The following is a 24597-nucleotide window of genomic DNA, read 5'->3' as shown; positions in this document are numbered from 1 at the left end:
AAGCAATACATTGAGGAATAAAAATCCTACCGTTAAAAATACATTTTATTTCGTATTAGGAGACAAATTTAATGTATTACATGTTTATATACACACTCGCGTCTGCAACTGACCATGAATATACACATAACTGGGCATTAACAGTTTGAAATAAATAATGCACACATATTATACGTATATTCATGTTGGAGTACACTGTTTAACAACATTATGTATACATTTGTGTTCGTGTATCACAATGTCACTTCACTATGTTCAGATTCAAACTGAAAAAACATAACATAATGTTATTTTTGTAATTGTTAAATAGAAAATATTATTGATTATTATTTACATTTCGATTCGTTGGAAGTCCACCTTGAAACGATGTTCTACGCTGCACTTAGTATTTTCCTATAGTCTAATAGTTATTCTTAATAAGCAATATAAAAATCTTCCTTGCAATCCAACCTTGTATTAAATAGCTAAATACAGGACATTGCTCCTCTACCCATCATAATTCCCGAATAAGGTTTTTTTTTTTTTTTACTTTTTTTTGTTATCTTTTGTCGTATTTTTTGTAAGTTTATTTAATTTTTTTGTATATTCACACAAAATTTGTACAATATTGCAAATTTGTGGAATATATTTTTAAATAATTTTTCCGCTCTCAGCGAAAACTATCTAATGATAACTGTTTTATCATAAATACAATAATTGGTTGAGTTAGTACGGGTTCTTATGCATGTTCAAAATTATCATATTAGATTTTGTACAAAAATAATAATAATCGTGGAACTACTCTCAGAACCATGTACATGTGTCTGGAAACTACAGCCTAGCAATGGTCGTTTAAAAATTGTATAATTGATCACTTTGAATGACATTTTCAAACTGCATAAGATATCCAGCTCGCTACTAAAGCTAATATAAGCCTTTCAGCTTTCTCGGTATAATTATTAAAATGGCCACAAAATTGATTCTACTAAAGCAGTAAACAATGGCTGTTCAAACAATGTTAATTCACAAATTAAATTTTTGTTTATTTTCTCATGATTCTCTGAAAACTTCGGTATGTTTAATATTCTGTATACGTATATTAAGTTTCGGACGATTATATCGTCGTTAAACATTCTGCACTTACGCTTTTATTGCAAAAATCTTGACACCAGTGCAGTATTCAATAATAAATAAAATTTCAACTAGTTCAATATTATAATTCCTACATGATTTGAAGCTTAATAAAGCAACAAGAAAATATGTGTATACAACACTGACGAAACACAAAAAATAAACTTCATTTATATGTATATGTAATAGATGTGTATGTTATATAAAGATTCAGACGGTCCGTATACACGCGCACATATGTATTTGTAGGTATACGCATTTAAATACACATGCGCGAGCGGATCGTTATAAATATCGATAACTGATTGTTAATCACATAAGTTAGAAACTTAGAAATCCTTTATCCTCTCAAAAGTAATTGTAGTTTACCGTCCAGTAAAGGATATTAGCTATGTTATATTATGCGAACGTAATAACATTGGTTGGAATTATTGTTTCTTTTGAAAATAAATTCTATAAAAATTATAGCATCACGAATGTTCTAAAGTAGGCCTACAGTTATTTGGTTCTAATTAGCAATTTCAATTTGTCTTCCTTAAATGCGAGTTTTTGATATGGCATATCGAATAACTTTCACGTTAGTGAACATTGCTTATCTATTGCATACTGAAAACATTGGTAAAAGTACTTGAATTCATGGTATTAATCTTATGGCTCTTCTACGATGCATTTCCAATTTTATCTAAAGTAATCTTAGCACATGATTTTGCCGAAGTTTCAGTGAACTTGCAGGTCTAATGGTGTCTTTACCATTTCACTGTTATCACGTTTGAAACAGATGATTTGTGCGGCGAAATTTCTTACTCGATAATCAGGCTCCTCATTCTAATTCTATCATATTGTGATAATGAAAGATATTAAATTTCCGAGCAAGACTCAAACTTGTCCAAATAATGGATATGTTTTCTTGCATTTCTATTATTTCCAGGGAATAATTTTTGAGAATAATTAAACAGATAAAATTTATCACTCTACAAATCGCGCAAATACGGTTTTCTTTCATGATTTTTGATAATGTTTCATGATCATTCGACTGGATTGAATTCGTCGTTATTTCTAATTGGTGTTAGTCGAGATAACTTTTTCAGTAAAAAAAAACAATATAACTAGAAGTGAAGTAATATCTTCGTTACTTGTATGCTTTCGGACAGCTGATAACATACAATTGTCAATTCCATTTCACTTTAAATGCCATCAAAGTTATTCCTTTGGCGTGTATGTATATAATTACGGCTCTATCACTTTACTGTTTCAAACGGAGTCCAACATCAATCAGCTCAACAAGTGTTCAACGATTGAATGTGCTTTTTCGCTGTGTTTTACTTTTTTGGAGAATTCAACGACCTTTCTCGTTCCTTATCTGCTTCCGTAAAAAATATCCTCGTTATAACAATATCACCTGTACTCAAGGTTTGGCAGCCAACATGGTCAACTTTCATATTATTCTGTTGAGTCCCAATTTGCTTACTACCGTGACAAGTGCAGATACATTTAAATGGAGATACTTGAATGTTGCTAGGTGGTGCCGGTGTGTCCGATGGGGCAGTGATTGTCGATAATATAGCTTCAAGACGTTCAATCTTTTCAAATCTGTCCATACGTCCATCCGATAAAACTTCGTCCATCATATGCATGGACTCAGTAAGGCTTGGTGGTTCTGAATTACGTGGAGACGTTACACCACCTGTTAATGAACACAAATACTATACGTGTACACCAGCAGTATAAGCTATTCATTCGCATAATTATAAAAAATTTAATGCGACAACATATGGTATTGTTATGGATGTTGCAAAATTTTTTTACTATACCATCACTATCATATTTTGTTATTTATAATTAAAAATGAGACTGGATGCTGCCAAGAATTGTTTGAGATGATTAACAGCATTGGTTAAATTTCTTTGCAATAACAGCCAGGTAAAATTTTTCTTACCAGAATGAGAGTTTTCTGACGTATAACTATCCAAGCTAGGGTATTCAGCATCCCCATTCCTCTCATCTTCATCGTAATCGCTGCTGTCACCTTTATCTTGCCCCAGGCTTTCGAGCTTTTCTAACTTTCTTGCAACCTTGTAGCTACCCTTCAATTTCTCCTTTTCCTCTTCTGTTAATTCCAAGTATCTCAAAAGTCTGATTTCACGGTTGCTCAGAACAATATTTTTGCCGGTAGTCTCCTCCATTCGTTTTCGTAAGTCGGCTACTTCGGTCTCGACTTTACGTTGCTTCTTACGTGCTTTAACCTCAACGGGCTTTATGTGCATTTGCACTTGTTCCTCACACAGTTCAGCAAATAGTGTGTGCATTTCTGGTTTTATAAGTCTATAACAAAAATATGATCAAAATTTTATTGTCAATTTGTAAAGTAGAGAAGCATTACATCTAGAATACTGGTAAATAACGGACATAACTTTTACCATGCTCCTCTCTATCGATAATAAGTGTGCACATTATTATAGTCATTTTTAACCAAATTGATTCGCACGTACCTCGACATAGCAGAGTATATTTGAGGAACCAAACTCAGTACATCACAGCCAGCATACAGTAGCATATCCCGAGAAAGAGGCCTGCGAGACCAATACCTCTGGTCTCGGCGATACACATTTTTCAGCTGATCCTTCAGCGGGTTACATGGAGCACCGTATAATTCGCAAAGCGCATTTAGATTAACATTTTTTACTTTGTACACAGGCTTGCCCGTTTCTTGATACTGTAGCACTGCGTGGGCAGCCTGAAAACAAGTTAAATCATATATTTATTAACAGGTTGAGATCGAATTTATCGAGTAACTGTAAATTGTGAGATGTTAAAATAATGTATTGTCCAGCTAATGGATGTTCTCGAATATCCAAACTATTTTATATTCACCACAATAATCTGTTTTTCTTCTCGGAATGTGGAACACAATATTTTTTCACCACCATTAACGGAATATTAATTAATATTTTTTCTGATTATACATAACGATTGTTATTGTATCGAGCTTTTCCAGCGATGTCGTGCACAATGTGCATGTTATAATTGAACGTGAGATGAGATTAGGAAAAAGATAGGAAATTTTTTGAGCATGTTTTTAGATTTAATTTATTCGGTGTATAACTTGGCGCAAGAATAGTCGAATAATTTTACCGCAGGAATCTCGATTTTATAGGTTGCTGGACATCCTGAATACTCTAAGGGACAGAGAAAGAGGTGAAATAGAGATTCCACAATTGCTACTGTATGCACGGTTAAGTAGAAAGTCGTGAGAATACCATTGTGGCTAGGTTGAATGGTTTCGTGTGGTAGATTCATATCTTTCAACTTGGTGAAAATAAATTCTATTACAAATGATATCACGAGAAACATGAGGATGTGGATACTATTAACAGAACTATGTGAAAAAAAACTCTATCGTAATTTGTAGCATAATTAGGTACTTTTCGATTGCATAATATACCTGTGTATCAAAAACGTTATTCAAGGTGATGCCAAATTGGTTGAATAGATTCACACTATCGTTTCGACAATCGTGGATAACCTGAAACATAAAAATTAAATAATAACTTAATATGAATAGATTACTCTGCCACAGTCTTTTTATTTTATTATCCATGCACTCATAATATTGTTTTACAGCTTTGAATGCAGATTATTGGATTTCAAATTCTAATTCTTGATTCTTCCTTCTTTTTATTTACACTAAAAATTTTGCAAATTAAACAAATATTAAAAGAATTGTCTCCAGAACGAAGAATTATAATTTCTTGGACAAAGACTGTGTATGCGTACATATATATCGTAAGATGATTGTTCTGGATTGTCCTTGAATCTGTATATATTAATGAGGTAGCACCTCCCGTACGTGGGATGTTGAAGGCTGGTCACATTGCTGACACAAATGCAAATTTTTAGTAAGCAATCTAAATCTTGTACATTTCGTGAAATACTTTGAATTCAATTTTACTCACAATTAAAAATAATTTTATAATTGTACAGCATCATGGGTGATGTACATATATATTTATATTTTAGATATGTCAAGCATAACGAAATGAAATATATTACAACAATGCAAATTTCAGTAGTGATAATCTTCTGTCTTTTTTGATTTCTACAGAATCAACTTATGTTATCAGCTCTTAGTCAACGGACTTGAAATATTTACATTGATGTGTGTATAAAAAAAAATGTATGAATGTATTGGGGAAGTGAAAAGATAATACTCAACAGGAAAGATGAGCAATTTCCTAATGTTGACCTAAAATCATAGTTGCTCGTAACTCTGAATTCTTTATAGCACATGAACCCGCTCTACTGCAGAAACATTTTAGCCTGATTATTATTTCAGTTAGCTTTCTTGGCTGGAATCTTATTTATGAGATTGCTATTAGTTTTTCCCTCACTACATTAAATTTTCAAGACAACCTTTGGTCAATGAGCTTATATGCTCCCTTGGATCTCTCTGGGGATTATGAATTGATGAAGAACTAGAGATTGATATTTCTTGTCAAGAAAATTGTGCTGTAATTTAAACTTTTTTTTTGCAATGATAATTACTGTGCAGTAAAATATATCATAAGCACAGACAGAAATTAAACCCTAAAAGGTTTGTTTTTTATTGCTGTAAATGATGATAAACGAATGTTGAATGTTTCAGAGAGTAAAAACTGGATTAATTTGTTATATTTTGAAGTGTCACTGATAAGATACAACAATTAAATTTCCCTTTTTATCATGCATTGAAACTGCCATAGCATCAATTTGTACTGAATCACACATATTGTATACAGTTAGCCTGAGAGTAGTTTGCCAATATAAATTATCTCTTGAAGAGAAACTATGATGACATTAGGGTGCAGTAAAATTAGCTAGATGTATTTTGAGGTAATATTGTAATCAATAAATCTGGTACCAAGGTTTTATTTTAAAGTTCAAGATCACAGACAGTGGGAAGTCATGATGATAGTTATGCAAACAAGACCAAATGTCAGTGACCTACAATCAAGCAAACGTAGCACCAACCGTGGTTTTACCAGTTTATATATAATTTTTCTTTTTCTTGTATTCTAAACTCCCCCATTCTAACATTTCCGAGGACAGTTATTAGGTATATATGGTATATATGCTGCAATTTATTTTGGATTCAGGTCTAGTGCCAAGTCTACTAGTTGCATGGCCTACTTGGAGACAATTAACCAACTCGATTGAACACATATTGACTAGGTGACCATTTTGGTTGACGAACTCTATTACTGTGGACAGTTTGCAAATAAACACATCACTTTATAGTTACTAAAATTAGATTTATTGATTGCAAGATTTTCGTGTAAGGTGCCACAGAAATGTATAGGACCTGATATTGATCTATGAATGTATAAATACCCGGTAAAATAAAGGGCAAGAATGTATGTCAGCATCTCATAATAAAAGAAACTGTGAAATTATAATGCAAGCACATGGAGAAACGAATAAATTGTGCATTTGGCATTATGGTAAAAATTTGCTATAAATTTTCGTTGCTGTTTGAAAGTTACTATTTTCAAGAATGATTGAACTTTTGCCAACTTGTGTAGTTTATCAACATTTGGCAGTTTATACACAAGGGGCAACATAGACTTTACGTGAACCCATTAAATATTTAAAGATAAAAGGTTGTCTGTGGTCGGTCTCATATCTCACAGAGTCCTAGAATGTGCAGACTACTCCCTAGGGAGATTTCCTGAAGTTATTACCCCGTTCCGTTGCATGTTTCAGTTTCTAGCAGAGGTTCCTAGTCAAAGATTTTTCCACGTTTGGCAGAAACATTCCATTTTCATTATTATTTCAAGTTAATAAAAGATTCTTTTTGCAGCCTTAAGATGTATTCTTTAAAAAATAATCACTCTTCTCCTTTGATTACCGAGAATGTTTACTTTATTAAAACACTAACATTGAGAATATCTTTGCAATGGCAGATACAAAAAGGACACAGTTCCTTTTATGATGTTTCATATATTTTAGTGCACCAACAGTAATACAAGACTGTAATAAAATTTTTTATACAATACTATATCATATCTGATGAGATTCTGCCTTCTTGTCAATTTACAAACAGAATTGCTTTCCATATGATGAAAATTCATTATCCAATTACCTCAATGTTTAACTTGACACTCCCAATTACGAATCACCACTATGTGTACAAAACAAAAATACTTCCAAGTCTAAGCTAAAGCTCTTCTATTGTTGAGGATTTGAATCAGATTAACTTTTATTGCTTCAAAATTTCCAAAAAAAGTATCGCCATTACTTTCGCTAATTCGCAGGTTTTATTTATTTTGATAAACGGTTTGTGGGCAATTTTATAAAGCAATTAAATTTAGATTGTGGTGTACATCTGTAATCGACAACAGTACAGAATGAGGTAGTCCGATGAATATTGTTGTTGAATAACTAGTTAAAGATGCAATTACAGCCCCAATAGAGAGCAGGAAGTGGAAACAAAGTTATTTCAACCTTGTTTCAGTTTACGCAAGTCCATACCCAAATGATAAATTTCTACCCAACTTGACGCTATTGATAATATGTGCCAGAAAACACAGTGGAGTATCAAGCTCAAAGTAAATATTAAATATTGGAACAAGCAGATATGATACAGTTACTAAATGTATGTTTTTCTGGTGAAAAATATGGGGCTAAAAATGAGATAATGGAAGTAATTTGGTTGTACGGAATAATGTCTACTTCTGCAAAAAAATATTTCAAAAGAATTGTTTATGATTCTCACCTTAATGACACTATTGCTTTCGAGAAGCTTCTGAATGCCTCCACTTTGAACGAGAGTTGGGCATGTAACCAAATCGAAAACATAAGCTTGTCCAGTCATAGTCCCAATTTGCAGAAGCGTCAACTGACCTTTAACTCCCAAATTAATGCCTTCGCAATCAAACGAAACAATGACTTTACCATCATGTTGCAGTCTTCTGGGATTCATGATGTCCTCAATTATTTGTAAGCTTTCTTTCGGATTAACAACGACTCTCGTTTGTTGAAATACTTTAAGCTTCCATGCTTCGCCCATTTGCACAGTTTGCAAATTACGATCTTTTTCAGTGTTGTCCGCTAGTGTTTTCATTACCAACGTATTTATTCTTTGCTTTAAAGTTTGCTGCTGTAAACTCAGCGGTGGTGAATTGTTATTGCTTTCCGTTGAAGTAGGTGATATGTTTTGGAGAGAGTTTGGTTGAGACACTGAATTATTTGAAGTGATTGAATTTGGCTGTGAACTTTGTAGAGACACTTGCAGCGAAGTAGGCTGAGATGTTTGTAGTGAATTTGGCTGCGATCTGTTATTGCAGTTTGGTATTCCTGGGCTGGTGGAACGCTTTATTTTTCCATGGCAGTTATCAATTGTGAATGTCTTTGGCCGGCTTATCAGAGTAACAAGATTACTTTGAACATGGAAGGCATCGGAAAACATTTTTAAAAACGTTGACAAATCCTGCGGTGTTTTGAATATCGAAGTCCAAGTTTCTTGCGGAAATTTAGAGGTAACAAGATGAAACAACTGATCGACCAATATTGGTCCTTTGTTTTCGATACATTGCGCAAAAAAGTCAAGCAGCCTAGCTGTTATTTCAGGGTCGATTGTTTCTGGTTCCAATTCGCGGAATGGTTCAGCTTTCATACCTTCATACTGTTTCAAAACAACGTTATCTTCTGTAACGGCAAAGGCGTCAGGATATTTCATGAGAAAGTCTCGAAACTCTTTGTAATGCTGTCCAGAAATGTGTCTGACCTCGGAAGAAGCTTGCGATCTATGACCTAGAAGACTTTTGATTGGTACTTCGGTGCCGATTCCATATTGCATCAGTTTCATCGAAAAATATTCGACTGCTTCCTGGGCGTAGTCCCTCTTCCCACCAAGATTTGATCCACTATCCTCAGCCACGACAGGTTGGAAGGTATTTACAAAAACATAGTCACCGTCGATTGAAAACAAGGCTGGGTATTTGGCGAGGAATTTTTTCAGTCCACTCTGAGAGCCGCCAGCAATTTGTCGCATCTCTTTAGTAAAGCCCTTCGCTCCAAACTGGCAGCTTAAGTCATGCAGAGTTCTCGGGCCTCCCTTGTCCATCAGTCGTTCGAAAAAAAATAGCAAAGTCATATTGCGGACCAACTCATACTCAGAGCTATCCATTTTCTTTACGTGCTATTTTTATTACAATGAGTGTACTGCAGCTGCTACGGGATTGATATGGTGCGCTTTGTGGTACAAATCCAATCTTGATCTGGTGTGGCTTGAGTTCACTTTAATTGTGCATAAAAAAATATTTTTACTTAATTATTGATGCGAAAGTATTTCATCTTATTTTGTAATTAATCCCTGAATGTATTCTGAACTTTTGATTTCATTGCTTCCATATATATTTAGTAGAAAAAACTTTTGCTATGTAAGATTGAGAGCAGAGTTTCCATCAAGTCTAAAATAACCTGTTTGGCATACAAAATGTTTATATGGGTGTATATAAATACCGTTCCCATAATAACAAAGCAAATAGGTTTTCATGGCAGATAATATTTTAGCCTTGCTGTCTAGATAGAGTTTCTACAACTGAATAAATACAATTCGTAAGAAATAGAACTATCCAGATAGCAATTTTAAAATGCCATAGATTTTAATATTTACACGAAATTCCGGAAAAAATTTGAGGTTAGAATATTAACACATTTAATATGCACATCAATTGGGGGGTTAGTATTTCGTCAAAAAAACTAATAAAAACACGTAAATACGTATTCATCACGGACATTAAAAACTGTCACGATAAAATTTCCCCCGAACAGGTACAATTTGTTACCTCGGATAGAGCTCAGCTGCAACGAAGACCGAGCTTGGCCTCAATTATCTTTGATTCCGAAAAAAATAGGCTGGTCGAGGGAAAAATTTAGAAAAAAACCGATCCCACTATAACACAAGCACCTGAAATATATTTAACCACGATATCAGCCTTCGCCCGCGGCCACACGGTACACACACAACTTATAAAATACTATGACATTTTCGCATGAACTTCCACAATCGCCATATTGGCCCGAAGAGCCACAAGAATGTCTGCCTGGCGATGCAAGTGGCGAGCGAACGAATTGGCTTGGGGGGGGGGAAGCATATGTCAAGTGAATACCACAAAAGTCAAGCGTGCGTCTCGTCCGAAATGTCGTGGGTGTCAGGCCTAATAGTGGATATTATACGATATTATCCTACTGAATGTATTCTTTCCACGCCTCATTGTCGATATCGTTCAATCTCACGAATTTGAAGTTTCATTTCCGTTGCGTTGGCATGGAATTTATTTCTGAATGGGTCACATATATGAAAAAATTGCACTGGGTACAACCGCGGTACATCTTCGCTCTGTTTACCTTACTGACTTGAAATTCTTATATCATTACGCAACGCCTAATTATTCTACCTCATAAAAGAGTCCACCTTATGTATACATATGCACAGTATAGCACATGCGGTACGCAATTCGCATATTTATTATGTACAGCGCTTGTAGCTTTCAAAAAAATTTTCAAATAATAGACGCTTGAGCTTGAATTATCATCTGATATGCATAATATCATTTCTCACATCTTCAACTTCAACTTCACAACGATTATGGGATACAATATGTATAATAGCAATCATACGCAATGTTCCGAACAGTTCTGCAGGTTGCCATTCGTAAAATAAACAAGACACGTATATTGTCTGAATAATAAATTTACTGCTGGCGTTCTGCTAGGTAAAGTGCACTTTAACGTTTGTGAACTATGTTATTTTACTGAAATGAAGAAAAAGACGTTAGTCAAAACTATTGATGACGTTGATAGACGGCGCGTATTTTTTAAACGCGACAATGATCGAGTAACAGGAGATTAAAAATAATTTAAAGGTCTGTGGCCTTATTTGTATCAGCTGACCGGTTGTGGATGACAGCTGGCACCCAGCTATGTCTACTTCCTGTTTCCAACAAGATAACTCATTCGTTTCGCCGCTTGCGGACGTGGATTTAAACAGAAAGAAGTTTAAGTATTAAACGTCAATATTGCAACTAGTAATTGGTGTTAAAATTCCCCCGAGAATTCACCCGAAACAAATGTAAGCATTGTGCATTCTACAATTTCTCTTTTCGATCATCACTCTCAAAAGTTAACCTAAAAATGCACCATTTAAATACTTCAAAGTACCTTAAAGTTTTTTCAAGGAGCTTGACGATACTTTGCCACTTGTCGGCCACTGTATATCAAATATGCAAAAACCATTTTATTGTTTTAATTTTGCAGAATCTCAGAAGGTTAATTCAATTGATAACGAACCATATTAATCGATCCTCAAATTTTCAAACCATAATGGCCTGGTTATGACTATATTATTTTAAAAAAACACATCTTGTCTGTAGCATTTTCGGTATTTACATCTAATTCCTCAATTACCTTGAAACGTGACACTTCACTCTCCTCACTGAGCGCTTCGAGACATTCCTCTTTCTTCTTGTTTCAAGTTAATTGTGGAATCAGATGTAAATTCCGAACGTAGCTCTGGTTGTACCCCAAAGTCACGTAATTCTAATTGTTGAGTGTCTTACTAACATTTTGTTCTTATCTGTTCTCTTTCAAGATGACAAAGCTTATGGAATGGGTTTTTGTGGCCACAGTATTTTTCAGTATATGGACAGCTGCAATCACTGGTAGTGCCCAATCGACACTCCTAATTAAATGGCGAACACCAATATTATACCTTCCCCTAACATTAATTGTACTCTTTGGCTTATATGCTGTTAGTGTAGTTCTTTACCGAACTTTCACTTTCAACAATTGTGAAGAAGCTGCTGTAGAACTCCAAAGGGTAAGCAATCAATATGGGATTGCACATGGAATGCTGATTAACAAAAAAAAATTAGTTCTACAGAACCTTAGATCGATCCACTTTACACATTGTTTAGTACCTATTTGTCTATTTCAGGAAATCAAAGAAGCCAGAGCCGATCTTCGTAGCAAAGGCCTTGCACTTAAAGAAGATTAAAGCTCAAATCTAAGTATCGATATCTCATCAGTTGCATTTGATGCCTCTCATCGTCCAGCAATAAATTCATTCGTTTTTTGCATCTCGTGAGACAATAAAATCTGTAATTTCATAACCAAATGGTTCAGCGGTTATTTTCTGAAATATGAAGTACACAATTTTAGTCACGACATGTTCTGAGTATCAATGTAAACAATACCAATATTTGTATCCAATTTTCGAGTGCATTACAGCCAAACCGTTTAAACGAATAGTTTTAATAAACACTCGATGTCAATGTAAATCACTACATTCACCTTTCTTTTATGTATAAGCTTTCATAATATTTTAATTCTAAAACACTGATTGTGAGTTAAAATGTGATCTTAAATTTATTAGACTAAAAAAATATGTATATATACATATACTATACAATAATGTATCAACAAATTGGAAAAATTCCAGGTGAAAATAAAACTTTGGTCAACGTATTGAAAATGTATTTTGTAAATTCAATCTGTATAGTTTTTGTTTTTGGTACTCATGAGGTTTTATCTTCATAAGTTGCACCAAATAACGGATGTCTCATCTTCAAATTTTTCGGAAACGGAACAGTTGTCTTTGGAGAAGGCAGTTCCGAAGGAACTAATTTTGAATCAGACACAACTGAGATCTTCTGACAAAACTTCATACGGCCTTTAGATCGGATATTAACTGCAAAAAAAATAACATACAAATATCAAGTGGTAATGCAAATGAAATGCAATTGTAGTATAATAGTTAACGTACGTATTTTATAGTCGTTTTTTCGCTTGCTTGTAGTTAACACACAGGACAGATTGCAAACCCCCTTACTGGGTTTGCTTGAAACTTTGTAGCAGTCATCTCCAAATCTCAATACACTCATCCCTCCAAGTATGATCGTCTGATTCTCAAGATCTTTTGGATTGATCTAATATAAACGATGTTAGAACATAAGCTACTATTAACAAATACCATAAAATGATGTGACATATTGGGCGAATAATATACATTGCACTTTTGAGTCAAGTTCAGTTTTCACAGGAGTCGTGATATAAATGTAAAAATTGACAATTATACTGCGAGTTTCATCTTACCATTTTTGGAACATCCAGTATCCAAATTTCATCATCGTCGCTGATATCCTTCAATCGGAAATAAGCCTTTGTTGTATCCTGATTCACAGCTTCTGTGACAGCAAATTCTTGTAACTAGAAGCGACAGAAAATTATATTATTAGATAGAAAGTAAAGACTGACTTGTGTTGTTTACAACTGAGCTTACATTTCGTGGCCTGTGCCTTCTTTTCGGTGAGTGTTCAACTTTTTTACTTTTGTCTAGTTGCAGTCGGTTCGAAGATTCACCTGGAGTTTTGTCCTCATGCAAAATAATTTCGGATTGTTTATTAGTATATTGTTGAGGTTGTTTGCTTGCACAAGGTGAATTTACAGAGAGATGATTGTCCGTTTCACTGTTTACAATTCGCCTTTTGGCCCGTTTAGGCTTAGAAGAAAGCAAGCACACTCCGACGTCTGAATGTTTTCCCGTATTCTGTGATAAAACTTTCAATGTATTACATTCTTTGACGAAACCATTGGCTTTTGAAGACTGTACATTTTTAGTGTTTAATGGTTCATTGGTTGATTTGTAGATGTTCTTCCGTCTTTGACTTGAAGTGGAAAGAACTTCTTCCCCTGGTGACACTGATTTATTCTCAACATTACATTGATTATCTATCAATTTATTTTCAATCTCCGTAAGTAATTGCTTTTTAACAGTATTCTTTACATCTTCATCATACGTTCTGCTAGAAAAGGACGAAATGCTGCCATTCAATGATTGATTAAAGCTTTGTGACTGAATGTCCGATGATGTACACTTCTCAGAGAAAGCGTCACTTTGTGATTGATCTTCGTCTGCTGGTAGTAATTCACTTTCTCCAAATACGTTTAGATTCTCTTGAGTAGACGTCAATATATTGGAGCAAGCTTCAGCATTTGCCGACGAATTCAAATAACATGATTCGTTCAAAGCAAAACTACAACCCTCATTTGCTTCGCTATATCTCAATGGTTGCTTATCTTCTGAAGGTAATACACTTTCGACAAACTTGTCCAAATGTTTCAAAGTTTCATAGTCACAGTTACTCATGGTCCGAAGTTTACTCAATCTTCTCAAGTGACGCTCATTAAAAGATTTATGTCCTCTTTCATAATAGTCAATTGCTAATATTTTCAGCTTACTCCTACCATTCTTCACGATGCTTTCGACATGAAATTCATCATTTAAATCCTCGTGTTGGTTTTTGCTGCGCCCGAGCTCTAGACGTGTTTCATTGTCCAAGTTGCTATCAGACAGTTTTTCATTTCTGGAAGAAATTTCATATTGCGATTCTAACTGAGGAGTATTCAAGTCTTCGCATAAGATGACATTACTTGTGGCCTCATCGGATTTGATTGTAACAATTTTCTGTCGAGTTTTATTTGAAGTCTGTTTATCGGCAATTGTCCCATTATTACCGCCATCATCAGGAATGCTGTTGTCAGGACTCATGCTGCGCTGATCATCCAACACATCCGTTTCGGAAAAGCTATTATTACCAGAATCTCGGTCCAGGTTGTCAGTGGGCTTATCAATATCACTTTCATGATTGATATCGACTTTCTCTTTAATACCCATTTTCGAATTGTCTAGGAATTTTGAATTTGTCCTTGATGTTTTTACATCATCTTCAATAGTGGTATTAACATCATACTTGTCCTGCTTGCGATTACCAGACTCGTGAGAATTATGATCAAATTTCAGAGATATTCCTAATTCATTACCTGCATCATCTCGCAGTTCCGGTGTAGTTATTTGCTCGAGAAAATTTACTGCTGCGCTGTCACTGATTACAGCCAATTTGCATTCAGAATCCAAACTGATGCTATCAATGGTTCTGATTTGAACACTGGTTGCTTTAATATCATGAATTTTCTTAACTGCATCATCATCTGTTTGAGTACTGTCTTGATTGATATTGCTGTTACTCGAAGAAGAAATTATTTCTCGGCTCGGTGATTCTGCTTTGCGTTCAATTGTTGGTACTTCTCGTCGAGATCGAAGTAGATACTTACAAATATTTTCTCCTGAATAACTTCGAGATTTCGCTGCTGAAGGTGATCTGCAAGTTTTTGAGAGAGATGAAGATTTATTCCGTGTTTTCGGGATGAGATGTGGCGATTTTCTCTTCGTGCGTGATGGTGTTTTTCGCACGCATGTTTTGAGGAAGGTGCGTAATTGATATTTCGTTTTTTCTGCATGTATTCTTTTGTAAGATTCATAATCTAGGTCTGATTCATCGTCCGTTTCAGCATGGTTATCCCCGAACTCTCTAACGGATTGTCTCTTTAAGAACAGAAACTGTTTGTACTCGCGTAAGTTTCGTCTTTTTTTCAACTTAGAATTCAAGATTTTTGTTTGCTTAAGGATTTTTTTATCCAATGTCAATGTGTGTAATAATGAATTATCGATTAACCTCTCATACACCGTGTTTTCCACTGGCTCCCAACGATTCGTGTAATCCAAACTCATTTCTTCAACTTACACGGTCCGATTACCGATTTTATTATCACTGAAATTTGCCTCAACATCACAATTGGCAACAGAATTATATTCATTCATGTATTCATTACAGAGTATAGATATCTCATTCGTGATTTACTGGATATAAACAATTTAAATTTATTATTTACATGTCAGAGTGTTAGTTTTCTTGGGAAAAACTTCCAGCCAAACTTAACCTCGCTCATCTTTCAAACTGCCTCGGGCATGGCTCTACACTCTGAACTAAGCAATTTTAGCTGACGCAGTGCAGCCAATATTGAACGTCTCACTTCTGCTCACCATGAATAATTACTGCCAACATACCTGTAAGGAAAAATTAAATTGCTCAAATTTTACATACATTGACTCGTTGACTGAAGAATGTACTTCGACCAGCTTCGACTATTGAATGAACAATATTCTTCAGTCACCATTGAACCTTTCATAACAAAATCGATATTTCAACAAATGTTGCTGAAGTTTCTTATTTTGAATATTTTGCCAAATAGCAAACCACTGATAAAAGTTTCTTTGCAGTCTGATAATTTCAGATAAATTCCTGCGTCAATAAAATACCGAAATATACTAGAATTTATTGTAAATAGAGCAATTTCGAAATAAGGGGAATAAATATAAATGGAAGATATAATTTTTGGAATTTCAAGTCAATAAATAGTTGTTTCATTTTAAATTCGTTTTCTTTCTATATACATATCATACACACAGATCACACTATTTCAAATTAATCTCACGTATAGCAGTAACATGTGACATATAAGGATGATTTAAAATCCCTGCTTTCGAACTCATAAAATGTACCGTACTCATGCGATTCGTATGCATGTATCGAACATTTTGTTGAACCCTGTTCAACTCTGCATCGGCATATCCTTTTTCTTCAGTAGGTGGGTGAGCGTGCGTGATGGGGGCGAATATTCGATTCCAAATCGTGCCTTGGTGAGTAAACGGCGACAGGAGTCGGGGAAATCTTAAACCTGCGCAACGGGTAGGACGGAAGAGCCTCAAGTATACGCGGTGGAATTTTTTTCAGTTCCATTGTGGAGGAAGGACTCGGGTCTGCAGGTTTCAGGTTGACATCATCGATGAGCCAGTTACCGGAGAGTGTCGCATTTCCGAACAATTGGCGGGTGGCAGGTTTGCTCGCGGAGTCTGTGCTGGCCATGGTGGAAACCGGCGGAGCACTGCTCTGTAAATTCAAGGCGTTCAATTGCAGGTAGCTGTTCGCTCCAGAAACCGATTCGCCAGCTCCGCCAGATTTACTTTGCCGACCAACGTATTCCTGAATTTGCTTTACGTTCCGTTCACCTGAAGTGATAAATTCCAAAGGTGAGACGGGCACACGCTTATAGATTTTTTCATTTGATAAGATAATTAAAATATCCCGTCACGTAAAAAACAGGAAAATTAAGGACCGTCAATTATTTTTAATTTAGACTGAATTATAAACTTTCCAATGCATCGAAGAGTCAACTGCGCATTGGATTGCCTGAAAATCCTGTGGAACCAACTGTGAGATATTGCCGTTTTGCTGTGTATGCAATTTTTAAACTATACTAAACCTTTTGGAATGAATGTTTATGGTATGGTTACTGGATATAGAATTTGATACTTACAGGGTTTTTGCTTAGCTGTAGTTGGTCAAAAAAGTGAGAAAAATGAGTAAGTGAGTGGAAAAGTGAATATCTTGTGTGTAATAAACATGTTATTTTAACATTAAGAAGCTGCACTAGAAAATTTAATTTTGATGGTGCTTATTAGAAATTCTGTTACTCGAGAAAAATGAGGCGGTAATTAAGAAAAATGTAATTTCTCACTTTATCAAAAACACGCATTTACTTAATTACAACAGATGGCTTCCTAAGTCACATCATTTCGAACGATTAAAATATATAAATTTGAAACTCTTAGATTTACTTTTGAAAAGAAAGCTATTTCGATGATTAAGGCTTATACCTATATTTTTTAGCAGAATGAGACGATGAATCTAGGAATGATAATTAGAACTTTTCAAGAAGCAAAAAATGTGTCTTTTTTTTTGCAAAATAAATGGATAAACTATGACAAACGTGAGCTGCACGTGCACACATATACATACAATTGCAACTTACCAAGGCTCTTAGCTTCCCGAGCGTGGGCGAGCAACGCGTCGACTCTACTTCTGCGAAAATATGCGTCTGCAATATCCTGGGGTTTAATATCGTTTACGGTGTTGTTGTTATTGTCGTTGTTGTTATGGTCCGGCTGCACCCCCGACATAGGTTTACCCTCGACTTCACGGTTAGATTGCGATAGCGTCGGCGGCGGGAGAGGAATACGGGGCGAAACATCCGGTAGCCGCCACCGCGACAATTCATCGCACCAGGAGGCCGCGGCTCTGACAGCCTCGATGTCGCGAAAAGGGCATCCTGGTCTCAGGTGCGGAATCATCGCGTCGCACAATTGGGTGGCCAGGAGTTCTCGCCGAAGCAGATCACGTCTCTCCGCGTCCCAAGACGCTTGAAGGTCCGCATTTTCGGCTTCCAACTGTCGAGTCCTACGAATCGCCCGCTTCAGTGCCTCCTCCGTTGACTTCAGCTGACCATAAACCTCGACCGCACCTTCGGTCCCTTCGCTGGTACCGGCCAGAGCCCCTGCTATTACCTCCAATCGTTTTCTCCGCCTCTCTCTTCGTTTGCGCGCTTCTTCGTCGCCCCGAGCTTCGCCACCGATCGTCAATTTCTCCAGCCTCTTGAGGACCTCCTTTTTCGCGATTTCTCGCTTTCGTTTTCTCCTCTCCAGAACACCTTCGCTCTCACAAACGTCCTTTGCTTCCGTTACCCCAGAACCCTGTTTAACACAGTAGAAAGATATTTAATAGTTCGATCACGTCAAGGATCAGCTGCAAGGCTTCAATTTTTTTTTTTTGTGACGAACGAATTAGCCTTTTATTAATCCTAAATCATGGAATACGAAAAAATTAACAAATAATATTATCACGTTTTCTTTGAAACGAATACTCTCATTGCTGGTCCACGTATTGCAGGCTTACATAATAGTTGTAAAATCTTTATTAGAAAGTATGCACAATAGTGGGAGATGTACCTCATATCGCGTTCGCAGATTTTCAAGTTCCTCCTGAAGACGCTGAGCCGATAGATTCGAATCCTCGCACTCCTTCCTCAGTCTTTGTACTTCCTCCTCGAAGGCAACTTGCCGGATCACTTTATCCTCCGCCTCGGAATCGCTCTGTTCCCGGCGATCCGTAAGACTCGAAACCTTCCTATCTCCCTGGACATCACCTATCAACAGTTCCGTCGCTGGATTGTCGCTGGTCTCGAGTAGCTTACGGAGCCGCTGTAGTTCCAACTGATACTGCCTGAGCAAAGCGTCCTTGGGGTCCTCGTTGACGACCGGTTTGTTCTTTATGCACCGAGCCCTGGCCGCGTACCTCAATGTGCTCAACGTTTCGTCGGCGTCTATGTCGCTCGGACTGACGCAGGCGATCATCAGCGTCCTGGCGTTTCCGCCTAGACTGTCACGGAGAAGTCTCGTCAGCTTGCTGTCCCTGTAGGGTACGTGTCTGCCGTTGCCCGCCGCCAGTGCGCTGATCACGTTCCCCAGGGCCGAGAGGCTCAGGTTGATACTCGCCGCCTCCTTGAGCCTCTCCCCCGTGGCTCCGGTCCTCCCCTGCCTCTCGGAGCCGGCGAGATCCACCAGATGCAGCATCCCCTTGCGGACAGCGCTGTTCTGTTTGTCATTTATCGCGATCGCCTCCAAGGCAAGCGTCAGGACCGCGTGGCTCCTGGAGCTGGCCGCGTTCATCCGCGTCGCGGCCGCGGCTCTTTTCTGATCCCCTTGCACCAGGAGGCGGCTACATTCCGCAGCGTCCTTGACGGTGACTTCCCTGAGGCCACCAGCGACGTATGTGCCGCGGGAAGGGTCCTCCTTGAGCTGGAGCAGGTTTGAGGCACCGTCGTTGTCGCCGTCTCCCAGCAAGTCTCTCAGTCTTTCGTTGTAGATTTCTAGGTAGCTCAGAAGCGCGAGGTAACGTGTCTCCGACGATGACGTCGATGTCGCCTCGAAAAGGTGCTCTAAACTCCGCTCGACCACCCCTCGCATCGTGAATGACTTTCCACATCCGGTTTGCCCGTAGGCGAAAACCGTCGCGTTGTAACCCTCCAGGACGGCCTCCACCACGGGCGAGCCAACCTGCTCGTAGACGACCTCCGTTGACACGGTCTGATCGAAGACCGCGTCAAACTGGAACATCTTTCCTCCGCCTCCGGCCCCGCCTCCACCGCACATCGGATTTTCCAGGGTACATGTCTTAGCCTGCGAGTCTACCGTCAACACATTCTGAAAGAAACAATATAACGATTGATTCTGGAAAATGACCTTCGGTTGAAAGAACTTATATACTTCGAAATAAACCACGAGTCAAACGGAGTACTAGTATAAATTTCAAGATGACCAAGTTATAAGCATTTATCACTGGAAAGTCAATGAGTTATTATCGCTTTTCGTATAAAAACAAGAGCTTTCTTAAGATTGAACAAGTTATCCTCTATAACCGGGTCCCTAAAGGGATTATATACAGTCGAAAGTGTGGTCATGTCTCATATCGATATCCGAAACGGTACGTTACTTACTTTAAAAAAATGTGCTAGATTTAAGTGTACCACGAGAATTGTGCACTTTGTTCTGTCACGATTTACAACTGTCGAATTCGAAAATGCTTGCTCTCATTTTCGTAAATACTATAACTGAACGGTTCACAGGAAATTTATAATTATTGCTAAGGAGCGCTTTCCGCGATCTACGACATTTTAATGCAGAGGAGATTGGAAATAACAGGAGGAAACTTCTTTTCTAACATAGAACACGAAGTCGTAGCAAGCATGGCATTCCTTTGATGGAGTGCAGTATAAGTGAAGACTAGGTCACTGAAATTAGGATTATTGACGGCTAGTTTACGCACGGGTTATTTATAGAGTTGATAAAAGGTGTCTAGTTCAAATGCAATCTGAATCGATTCCTCAAGACAAACAGGAAGTCCCTTTGGTCGCAAACGCACGTTTAACTATGATTAATAATGAGGAGGGTGCACTCGCGTGAAGGGTTGGCTCTGTAGTTTTGACCTATAACACATTATACGCCATAACCTGCGACAGGGTATGATATATATATATATATATATATATGTGTGTGTGTGTGTATATATATATATAACCATATATCTATACCTACAGTTCCCTGCACGCGGCAAGGGGAAACAGGTTGAGGCAAGGGGTGGCGTTATGCATGTCAGTGGATATCGGCAGTCAGCGATGTGTGTCGAATCGATAAATGCCTGGCCGAAGTAACGAATCCCCGGTTCAACCCTCCAATTACAAGATTGACCGAGACAATCGGCCGTTTCAAAAATCGAACGGCCGTTGAGTTTCGGTGGCTGGAAACACGTCACTCTTGAGTCACAACTCTGACATTTGATTAGGCAGGAAATAATATATCCATACGGAGATGCAACAATATGATAATTGCGTGTTGTGTCCTCGTCGCTAGGGGCTACCTTCGGTCAATATCGATGGTCTCTTACTTATAGTACCACGAGAAGGAGGCAATTTATCATTTTTCAAAATTGATTCTTGTGCACTTGACTATGTATTCCTAATTGATCTGACAGTATAGAGTTCAAGGAAGAAACACTCACCCGACATCCTTCTTGCTGCTCCCGGACGGACATCGGCCTGCATCTTAATGCTACTTTGACGGACTCGCTCATCTGCGTGTGAACAACAAAAAATAGTGATAATTCGTTCATGATTTTAGTTTTGTAATATTTTTCTAGCAAAGACCAATAGTGACAAACGAAAGTAATATCCACCTCGACGATACCCTCGCGGAAAAAACCTTCAACTTTGGTGTAAATTCGTACCCTCAACTCATAGATAATGCTAAATCCTTGTAAGAAAAAAGTTGAGGGTACGAATTTACACCCAAGTCGAGGGTTTTTTCCGTGAGGGTAAACTAGTATTACTGCGGGAATAAGGTGTTTTTTTTTGTTTCTTCGTTCACTCAATATTACAGTGCTTATTATACAAGTTTTAGACTGTATGACGATCGATACTAGCTGTAATTAATAGATTAACGCCAAGCGTTGACAAATTGTCAATTTCAATGTGCTAAGTACGACACGAAATAAGAAAGTTCTATATTCTTAATTGGGCTAATTAGTTTTGATTAACTGTGTTTAAATGTTGGAAAATGGTAGCCGTAAATAAAATGAAGCAATTGAATCGGTGGCTACGGTACATAAAGATATGATAACAAATAATTACTAAGTATGATCGTAACAGTTATAGAAAAAATTCTTGACATGAAATTGTTTAAACGATAATTCGCTTCCTTTCACCGTAAATTTCTAACATGGTAACGATTCATAGAGAATGAATTTCAGTCCTGCAGGACAATTTTCACCGTCGGAATAAAACAAGACGATAGGTTACTCGGGACACTAAAATACTTGTTTGAAAATGCCTTGAAGAAATAATAGATGTTCCTTACCATAAGACAAACATAAATCAACGACAAGATCCGAAGGTTGACCATGCAGTCGTCGGCTAATGCTATTTTCGCTAACGAATATTGAGTCTGAAGCGAAGGTCCAAGCTATTGCAGGTGAATATCATCAATGAATTATACAGAACTATAATATGAGCGAGTAGCAGCTGCGAAGAAACTTGTACGTATTGCTGCATGAGCTGTGCAAAGACCGATCCAGGTTTGAACAAAGATCGCAACTGGCAAAGTTCTGCTCTTCGTTAGCCGGAAGTTTTTAATATAAACCCCATTATTCACGCGTTGTCGTGTAATTTATTTAGCGTTCGGATAATCGATCGATCCCCACGATAGACACGAGGTGTCACCTTTATAAGCGGGGCAACAACCGACCATCGCCTACCCCGAAACTCAAGGCTTCTTACCCTTGAACCCAGGCATCATGTGGTCAGGCATTTCGAACTACACGCGTGTACCTTTACCTTTACGTGCAGGTGTACCGCCTCTCTGCTCAGTAGATGGTAGATAAAAGTGCTTCCACCTCTGTGTCGAAGGTCAGCTTTATGTTAATGCGCAACCCCAACTCCTCGCTGTTCGTAAATATATGAAAGGTAGGATAAGGGATGACCGGTTAGCCCACTCGCTTAAGCTTTTACCGAAGATCGATCGAGCGAGCTAGCAAGGCACGAATCGAAAGTGACGTATATTTTTGTTGACGACTCTGAGAGTGCGACAATTACCCCCTCCGTTCTATCGGTGCACTGTAGTTTCGGCAACCACGATGCTAAGTGTTGCATGCTTTCGCGCCTGATTCGCGTGCAGATAACGTTCATTTATCTCTTACAGCCACGTCTAAGACTAAACTTGGTGCGCCTTCAAGTGAATAATTACCATTGGACAGTGTATAATTGGACTAAACATATAGCCGTAAGATCTGTTAACGAGGATTCGTGTGAACTGTAGAATCTTAAAATACTGAACATGTGAAAACAAAAATATCTTTTTAAATATAATGGTAAAAATTAAATTCGGTAAAAATGTATCCAAAAAACGGATTTTTGTTAAAAAAAAAAAAATAGTCACGTTGATAGAAAAAAATCACATTTATCCATTGTTCAATAGATCATCGTTTCAGGAAGCAGCATGAATAAACATAAAAGAACAAAGAAGAAATAAAGGCATGGTGTATTTTTTTGTTGAAATCACCACAACAGCTTAACTTGTCGTACAAGAAAGCTGACAATGCAAAAACTGTAGTAGATTGACTTGATTGGCAATTAGTCTGATAATTTTTATTTTCCGTACCCTTGTCGAATACCCATCGAACATTAGTGAACTTGTATTTTTTTAACCCAACAGTGTTGCTATTGATATTTTCAAATAATGTATGCCGAAATCAGAAAGAATGAGCAAAGTTTCCTATTCGGGCAGCAGTGGGGTCAAAAACCAAAAGCTCCCAGTCAAGGGTAACCGATGAATCGGCGTAGATATAATTGTAATCGCGTGTCTAATGAATGATTTGGTTCGCAAATATACACCATGATGCTATTAGCAGTAGCTGTATTGCGTGAATTGGGCATCGAACTGTAGTGCCTGGCGTTTTTTCGAGACTTAACCTTGGGTGATGACGAATAGTGAAAACAGAACAGTTTCCAGTCACGCGAATCGCTACGTAGTCGAACTTCATGTAGGTATGTTTATTGAACATACATATTTTTTTTCCACCACGTCGCGGTTCACCTCATCATTATAACCATCGATTGACGATGTGGTATTCAAGGGCGAGGATGGCTCAATTTTCACGTGCTAATTTATGCTGACGCGACAAAGCAGGATGCAAGGTCGCCTGCGTGTACGCAATCCGTGTTACTTTAGGCGAATAGCGTTTATCCTTATCCCGAAACTCATAGAGAGTTGCCTACAGGCAGGGGGATTTACCGATTATACGAAAAGATCCGGAAAAATTATTCCCAGATGATTTTGAATTGAAATTAAAATATCTGTGCATGTGGGGAAAAAGTGACATAAGAATGTATCGTATTATCGTGCTAATCAAAGTGCGCTTTAAGTAATTAAGTAATTTCTAGTTTTCACCTCGAAGACTGCAGAGCTTCAATCAGGCTTCGTTGATCGAGGACAGTTCATGAAAACTGTGCCGTAGCTGCATGTTGTCAATTCTCGTTGCGACGGCGATATTCAATTCGCGAAGACAATAATTTACCACAGAGCGCCGATCCAACCAAGCGCGCGACTGACTCTCAACTGACCGACTGATATTTCAAAGGGCTACAATGCTCGAGACGAGCACC

General features: G+C 37.5%; 4 protein-coding genes across 9 annotated transcripts; 1 reads left to right on the top strand and 3 right to left on the bottom strand.

The window, feature by feature from the left end:
• Nucleotides 1-27: 27 nt before the first annotated feature.
• On the bottom strand, nt 28-10220 carry LOC124296751 (egalitarian protein homolog). Of its 3 annotated transcripts, none has more exons than XM_046747085.1 (6): nt 9936-10220; nt 7862-9567; nt 4553-4633; nt 3600-3844; nt 3047-3432; nt 28-2794 (listed from the first exon to the last, which is right to left on the bottom strand). In XM_046747085.1, exons 2-6 carry the CDS (start codon nt 9272-9274, stop codon nt 2430-2432), a joined length of 2490 nt encoding a protein of 829 aa, XP_046603041.1. In that variant the 5' UTR covers nt 9275-9567; nt 9936-10220; the 3' UTR covers nt 28-2429. The 3 variants fall into 3 exon arrangements, with proteins under 3 accessions (XP_046603041.1, XP_046603039.1, XP_046603040.1); XM_046747083.1 differs by having other exon boundaries at nt 7862-9384; XM_046747084.1 differs by lacking the exon at nt 9936-10220 and having other exon boundaries at nt 7862-9878.
• A 578-nt stretch (nt 10221-10798) lies between these two features.
• Nucleotides 10799-12569, top strand: LOC124296768 (dolichol-phosphate mannosyltransferase subunit 3). Its single transcript, XM_046747112.1, has 3 exons — nt 10799-11221; nt 11741-11968; nt 12086-12569. The coding sequence occupies exons 2-3, from the start codon at nt 11741-11743 to the stop codon at nt 12143-12145; spliced, it is 288 nt and encodes a 95-aa protein (XP_046603068.1). The 5' UTR covers nt 10799-11221; the 3' UTR covers nt 12146-12569.
• Nucleotides 12570-12602: 33 nt separating this feature from the next.
• On the bottom strand, nt 12603-16264 carry LOC124296750 (uncharacterized). Its single transcript, XM_046747082.1, has 4 exons — nt 13430-16264; nt 13243-13356; nt 12914-13076; nt 12603-12838 (listed from the first exon to the last, which is right to left on the bottom strand). Exons 1-4 carry the CDS (start codon nt 15716-15718, stop codon nt 12666-12668), a joined length of 2739 nt encoding a protein of 912 aa, XP_046603038.1. The 5' UTR covers nt 15719-16264; the 3' UTR covers nt 12603-12665.
• Nucleotides 16265-16406: 142 nt separating this feature from the next.
• Nucleotides 16407-24558, bottom strand: LOC124296752 (kinesin-like protein KIF17). 4 transcript variants are annotated; one of them, XM_046747090.1, is made up of 6 exons: nt 24383-24558; nt 21441-21512; nt 18833-20086; nt 17860-18577; nt 17365-17379; nt 16799-16937 (listed from the first exon to the last, which is right to left on the bottom strand). In XM_046747090.1, coding segments are annotated over exons 2-6 (2061 nt in total). In that variant the 5' UTR covers nt 24383-24558; the 3' UTR covers nt 16799-16935. The 4 variants fall into 4 exon arrangements, with proteins under 4 accessions (XP_046603043.1, XP_046603044.1, XP_046603045.1 ...); XM_046747087.1 differs by lacking the exon at nt 17365-17379 and having other exon boundaries at nt 16407-17056; nt 24383-24557; XM_046747089.1 differs by lacking the exon at nt 17365-17379 and having other exon boundaries at nt 16698-16937.
• Between the last annotated feature and the right edge of the window lie 39 nt (nt 24559-24597).

Source organism: Neodiprion virginianus, chromosome 1, assembly GCF_021901495.1.
Source record: "Neodiprion virginianus isolate iyNeoVirg1 chromosome 1, iyNeoVirg1.1, whole genome shotgun sequence".
In the NCBI taxonomy this organism is placed as follows: Eukaryota; Metazoa; Arthropoda; class Insecta; order Hymenoptera; family Diprionidae; genus Neodiprion; species Neodiprion virginianus.
Note: the sequence above shows the minus strand (reverse complement) of the source record. Positions and strands in the feature narration are given on the sequence as shown.

What these genes read in the sequence shown, in the direction of transcription:
- LOC124296751 (XM_046747085.1), bottom strand. Translation starts at nt 9,274, where the DNA reads ATGGATAGCTCTGAGTATGAGTTGGTCCGCAATATGACTTTGCTATTT. An exon ending in AAAGCAATAGTGTCATTAAG is followed by an intron (nt 4,634 to 7,861) that starts GTGAGAATCATA and finishes TTTATGTTTCAG; the next exon opens with GTTATCCACGATTGTCGAAA. An exon ending in GTCAGAAAACTCTCATTCTG is followed by an intron (nt 2,795 to 3,046) that starts GTAAGAAAAATT and finishes GTTCATTAACAG; the next exon opens with GTGGTGTAACGTCTCCACGT.
- LOC124296768 (XM_046747112.1), top strand. Translation starts at nt 11,741, where the DNA reads ATGACAAAGCTTATGGAATGGGTTTTTGTGGCCACAGTATTTTTCAGT. An exon ending in CTGCTGTAGAACTCCAAAGG is followed by an intron (nt 11,969 to 12,085) that starts GTAAGCAATCAA and finishes TGTCTATTTCAG; the next exon opens with GAAATCAAAGAAGCCAGAGC.
- LOC124296750 (XM_046747082.1), bottom strand. Translation starts at nt 15,718, where the DNA reads ATGAGTTTGGATTACACGAATCGTTGGGAGCCAGTGGAAAACACGGTG. An exon ending in GAAGGCACAGGCCACGAAAT is followed by an intron (nt 13,357 to 13,429) that starts GTAAGCTCAGTT and finishes TGTCGCTTCTAG; the next exon opens with TTACAAGAATTTGCTGTCAC. An exon ending in AAAAAACGACTATAAAATAC is followed by an intron (nt 12,839 to 12,913) that starts GTACGTTAACTA and finishes TTTTTTTTGCAG; the next exon opens with TTAATATCCGATCTAAAGGC.
- LOC124296752 (XM_046747087.1), bottom strand. Translation starts at nt 21,512, where the DNA reads ATGAGCGAGTCCGTCAAAGTAGCATTAAGATGCAGGCCGATGTCCGTC. An exon ending in AGCAGCAAGAAGGATGTCGG is followed by an intron (nt 20,087 to 21,440) that starts GTGAGTGTTTCT and finishes TGTTTCTTTCAG; the next exon opens with AATGTGTTGACGGTAGACTC. An exon ending in TCGGGAAGCTAAGAGCCTTG is followed by an intron (nt 17,057 to 17,859) that starts GTAAGTTGCAAT and finishes TTATCACTTCAG; the next exon opens with GTGAACGGAACGTAAAGCAA.